The 5,349-nt window shown below is 49.7% G+C and overlaps 1 protein-coding gene across 1 annotated transcript in view; it reads left to right on the forward strand.

Moving 5' to 3' along the window:
* Nucleotides 1–314: 314 nt before the first annotated feature.
* Nucleotides 315–5,349, forward strand: part of MMP17 (matrix metallopeptidase 17 (membrane-inserted)) — a 22,614-nt gene continuing 17,579 nt past the window's right edge. Inside the window, exons 1-3 of the mRNA XM_009997689.1 lie at nt 315–482; nt 1,322–1,454; nt 3,246–3,372. Coding sequence (XP_009995991.1) covers nt 315–482; nt 1,322–1,454; nt 3,246–3,372 — 428 coding nt within the window. The remainder of the gene's footprint in view (nt 483–1,321; nt 1,455–3,245; nt 3,373–5,349) is intronic.

Below are 5,349 nucleotides of genomic sequence, written 5' to 3' on the forward strand. Positions count from 1 at the left end.
TGGCATTCCTTGCATGCTGGATTATTATTCTTTGTTGATCTTTCTCCTGAGAGCAGGAGGGAGCAAGAGGGAAGGTAAGAAAGGATTTAGAAAAATAATTCACCAGACGTTTGAAAAAGTTGTTGCAAGAAGGAGGTTTATGGAGATGGTTTTTTTCACCGGGTTTGGCTGGAAAGAGGAAGATGTTCATAAAGATGCATTGTCCTTGGCAAGATAAATTCCTGCCCAATGGTAGTCTTGGTTTGAAGGAGGCACCTGTGCTGGGGGGGTGGCTGGTGCTGGCTGTGCTTGCTCAGGCTTTGGCAAAGAGGGAGATGTGGGTGTTTCACAGGTCCCCCCACCCGTGCCTGGCTCTAGAGGCTGTCGAGGCAACTGACAGGGACGTGGTTAAACCAGGGCATGTGGAAATGTTGGAGAGGAGGCCACAAAGAGAAAAGCCATTTATTTCTCTTCAGAAATCAGTCAGTCCTCAGGAGCTGCAGGTGACTGGGGTTTTGGCTTCACCATTAAGCCAGTCCTGGCACTTCTGGTGCTGCTGGGATGAGTGCAACTCTGCCAATACAGCCTCTGAAGTTAAGAGACCTGACACCATCCTCAGTGGGATTTTCTTACAGTGCTTTTTTTTTTTTTTTAACCCATTTGTGTCTTTTTTTTCCTTTTTTTAAATGACAAGGGCCCTCAGTCACAAGGAACAACTTTTTTTTTTTTTAATCCATTTGTGTCTTTTTTTTCCTTTTTCTAAATGACAAGGGCCATCAGTCACAAGGAACAACACTTTGGTGTTGGCCAAATTTTAGGGGAAGTCAGTCAAAGGGTTTTCCTCTGTTCCCTGTCCCCATACCCCTCCCTGACGTGTCTTGGGGGTGATGGCACCAGTGGGAAACCACCAGGTCTCCCAAGGAGAGCATTTCAGTTCCTGGACTGAAGACTGCAAGACTTTGCAGCTATGGCACCTGTGTTGCCTGGGATCTGGTGGGAAGGGACAAAACTGAGGTCCCACAGTGGCCACCAGGGAAGCAGCTTGGCACGTTGTGTCTCCATTGTGATTTTTCTCCAAAGGGCCTGGGTTTTTGCCAGCACTGAGGTCATCCACCCCTGGTCTTGAATAACTGCATGGAGTGGAGTAGGGTTGGGGACTTTATGGTTGGGTTTGTTTCAAATCCAAATCCTGAAGTAATGAAGAGTCAAGTTGGGCATAAATATGTAAATGGGACAAGGATTTCCAAGAGGAACAGACGGACCTTTGGAGCAGGTTTCTCTGTGTACATCTATTTCCTTCCTTCCTGTTTCTTATCCCCCCTATCTTCTCCTTGTTTCACAGGACTGGCTGACAAAATTTGGATACCTGCCTCCTCCAGATCCTGTCACAGGACAGCTGCAGACCCAGGAGGAGCTCACCAAGGCCATCACAGCCATGCAGCAGTTCGGGGGGCTGGAGGCAACGGGCGTCCTGGGTCAGTGGCTGCTGATCCCTCCTCACTGCAGTGCACAGGGATGCAGGGACAGCACCTTGCAGGTCCAGGAAGGAGAGGGAGGACTCAGTACTGAGTTGTGGAGTAGCATCATCTCCAGGAAAAGCTCACGTGGGTGTAGCATATGGCCCAGTTTGCAGCTGTAAGAATAATTACATGGCTCAGGTGCTTTGTTGCATTCTGCTTTCAAGAACCTGAGGCAAGCAATTATTTTACCAGACCCACACACCCTTGGGGTTCCTCCTGTGCTTAAAATAGCTCTTGGTGCGTTCAAAGAAGAAAAACAGAGGGAAAAATAAAACCCTACAAAACAAAAACAGAAACTAAGGCTGGTAGGTTGACTGTTGCAGAACCTTAATTACAGCACCGCTTGAGTTGAACAAAAATCCTGATTAAGCCTCATAATTTGTATATGTAGATATTCTGGTTTCTTCACAGCTAGAGGAGGGAGGAGGATGGTGTCACATCACCCCAGTGCTGCTTGCTCCTTCCCATGACACAGAGCCACGAGGTGCCTGGGCTTGGAGGGGGGGGTGGGGGTCTCTTGGCTCTTGCTGAGCTGCAACAGCTCCAGGCACCCCCAGCCAGCCCAGGACAGCTGGGAGGGAGCAGCCCAAGGCCAGGCTGAAGGGACACGTGTCCCCAGCATGGCCAGGGTTGTTCCTCTCAATGTCCTCATTGAGGGCAGGAGAAAGCCAGCATTATCCCAGCCCTTGGAAGGGCATCTGTCTGCTCTCCAGCTTGCTTCCGCTGCTCGGGGCAGAATTAACGAGGACCTGCTAATTAGCAGCCTTGTCTCTGTACACCCCAGTGCCCCCAGCAGCCCTTCACTGGTCCCCCACAGCAGCTGCCACCCGAGCAGCTCCTGGCCACATCCCATCACTAGGCTTTCCCTCTCCACACTCAATTGAGCAAGTGCAATTATTTCTCTCCCACCTCATCACAAGCTGAAGGAGTCCCAGGAGTGAGGGTGGCTCTTTGAATGCATTTGTATCTTCACTTTTAGAAAGGGTGTTTGACCTGGGGGGGCTGCCCTGGGTTTGTCATGGACAAGTGTTGGCATTTGAAAACAAGTTTTTCAGTAAAGAGGTAAAGCCAGCATGGGAAATGGGTGAACAGACAGCTTGTCTGCCTTGCAGCAGAAAAGAACAGGAGCTAGAAGTTTTCATTCAGTTTTGAAAATAAATGAGAAGGAACATTTTCCAAATAATCTCCTAGCTGAACAGAGATACAGCTTATAGTTTATTTACATACATATCCTTTGCTCTGCCAGGGAAATAATGGGAAATTCAGCAAGAGAGAATAAAGCAAAATAATAGAAAATGTTTAGTCTAGAATATACTCAAAGCTGGCTACAGGTGGTTTTTCTACACATGCTTTGGGGATGTGTCAAGTGTCACACACAAGGTAACCTGCTGCATTTTCCTCTGCAATCCATAAAACCACCCAGTGTTGCTACCAGCTGAGCTGGTGCCCAACCCCCTGCCCGGGGGGGGGGTCTCATCTCCCCTGACCTCCCAGCAGCCCCTGCTGGTGGGTGTATTGAAGAAATGGGCTTCCAGCAGGACTTGCTGCCCTTGGTGGGTGCAGCTGTGCTATGGATGGGGCTGGGTGCCTTGAGGAGGATGTTGGGGCTGGGATCATGGCCCAGCAGCTCCCAGGGGCTGGCTTTCACTCTGTTGCTGCACCCTCTGCCCTTCCCTTCCCCCAGCTCCCCTTGGTATTTCCTAACCCAGCATCCCTCTGATTTCTATGACTGTTTTCTAACCCTAGATGAAGCCACACTGGAGCTGATGAAGACCCCTCGCTGCTCGCTGCCCGACTTGGCCACCGCGCCGGCCAGGAGGAGGAGACACACACAGGCTGTCACCAAGTGGAGCAAAAGGAACTTGTCTTGGAGGTAGGACTTCATCTTCCCTTACAGAAATGTTGCAGTGAAGGGCTGATACCAGACAGACCTGGGCCAGATAAGGCTTTGTGATGAGCTTCAGGGTGACATGTTACATCATGTCCCTCTGCGCTCCCAGGTCCCCACACACTGTTTGTTTAGACTCTTCTCCTGCCCATCCCAGCCTTCATTTCATGGACCTGCTCATCCACTGGCTGGAAACACTGTGGTCTTGGACAGTGGATTAGCTGGGAGCTTTTTGCTGTGTTGCAATGCTTACAGCATCATCTCTCTTGAGTTTCTTGGGACTTTGCACTCTTATAACAGACTTGGCTCAGCACAGATGGGCTTCTCCTGCCCCACCTGAGCCCAAGGGTTGGGAGCACTTTCTGAGTAACAGAGTCACTTTTTTTCTCAAGGGAGTGTTTTTCCCTTCACGTGAGGGAGCGACACGTGTAGGTTACTGAACTTGTGGCACACAGAGGGTCAGGACCAACTTCCACAGACCCTGAAATCACCCTACAGGTCAGGGTTGGCAAGGAAGCAGATCCCTGTCTCACCAAGACTTTTTGGGATTCATTTTTCTTCCCTCAAATACCATGTGCTGCAGTGATTGCTCCTCCAAGAAAGGTGAGCACCATGAGGGGCTCATACTACCCTAAAAATGTGTGTGGATGCCCTGAAGATACATCTTTGTTAAGAATAATCTTTCTTTCATCCTGTCATAGTCTCCAGAGTGAGACCACCTCCTACTGCAGTGACAAATCTTGACTTGGCTGTTGCTGTTGACACATGTTGAAACTGTGGGCTTAGCAGGGATTTGGTCTGTGTTCCAGCACATCCCTCTGAGACTTTGTTTTCAGAATAGATAAACATAATTCAGCTTCAGTAAGAAGCAATGTTGGCTCATGGGCAGCTTCTCCTGGTGCAGTGACCTGTGTTATAAAAGCTCAGCCTGTCTCCCTGGTCTGGATGGCTGAGAGGAACCAACTTCACATTTCAGAGAGGAAAATTCCCACCCTGTTCTGGTGGATGCAGCACTGGGATACTGCCCTCATCCCACCCCTGTGGAAACTGTGATGCTGCAGCAACGATGGTGATAAAAAAGGGTTGAGGTTTGAGACAATTTTATATGTGTGACATAAAAAAAAAAAAAATCAATCTCCTGGCAAATTAATTTCTGCTTTTTATTCTTTGATCCTTTCTAAGATCTTGGCTTTTGTTCAAGAAAGGGCTGTATTTTATAACTGGAGGTTGTATAAGCCAAAAGAAGGCTATAGAGTTAGAGAAGCTCCAATATAGTATTTACATCCAACACCTGAGATTAAAATAGCTTTATTGAAACTGCCATGAAAATGTGCCAATAGAGATATAAAGTTTATATGCTTCTCTCTTACATTGATTGAAGATTTAAATATATATATATATGAAAAAATCCAAATTCCAGTGTGACATGCATTTGAAAATTGATGAAACAACTGCCAGGCTGGAATGCCCAGGTAGGCAAAGCTGTGCCTTGGGTGAGCTCAGGAGGGGCACCTGCACTGATGGAGAAGGCAGTGTTTGGTAAACAGGTTGCTTAGGTTTCTTTTTACCCTTGAGAACAGCCAGGCTGTGAAATGGGAGGGCTCGGGGAGCACAAGGGTACAGGCTGCATCCTGCCCAGCCCCGGAGCTTCCCGGTGCAGCATCACCCTGTGCTCTGCTGCGTGTGCAGCCCGGGGGCCTTCCTAGGGCATTGCGGGGTACAGATCCTCCTTGCACGGCGTTTCTTAAGTCGTGATGATGATGTTGTTGTGTTTTCTCCGTCTCACGTAACACCAAGGCAGTGGGGAAGCTGTGAGACGGTGCTGGGACGGGCTGGGGCTGCGGTGCCGGGCCGGGCTTAGGATGCGGTGCTGGGCCGGGCTGGGGATGCGGGGCCGGGCCGGGCTGGGGATGCGGGGCCGGGCCGGGCTGGGGATGCGGGGCCGGGCCGGGCTCGGGATGC

The sequence above is a fragment of the Chaetura pelagica genome, unplaced genomic scaffold (assembly GCF_000747805.2).
Source record: "Chaetura pelagica isolate M959 unplaced genomic scaffold, ChaPel_1.0 scaffold45, whole genome shotgun sequence".
NCBI classification, from domain to species: domain Eukaryota; kingdom Metazoa; phylum Chordata; class Aves; order Apodiformes; family Apodidae; genus Chaetura; species Chaetura pelagica.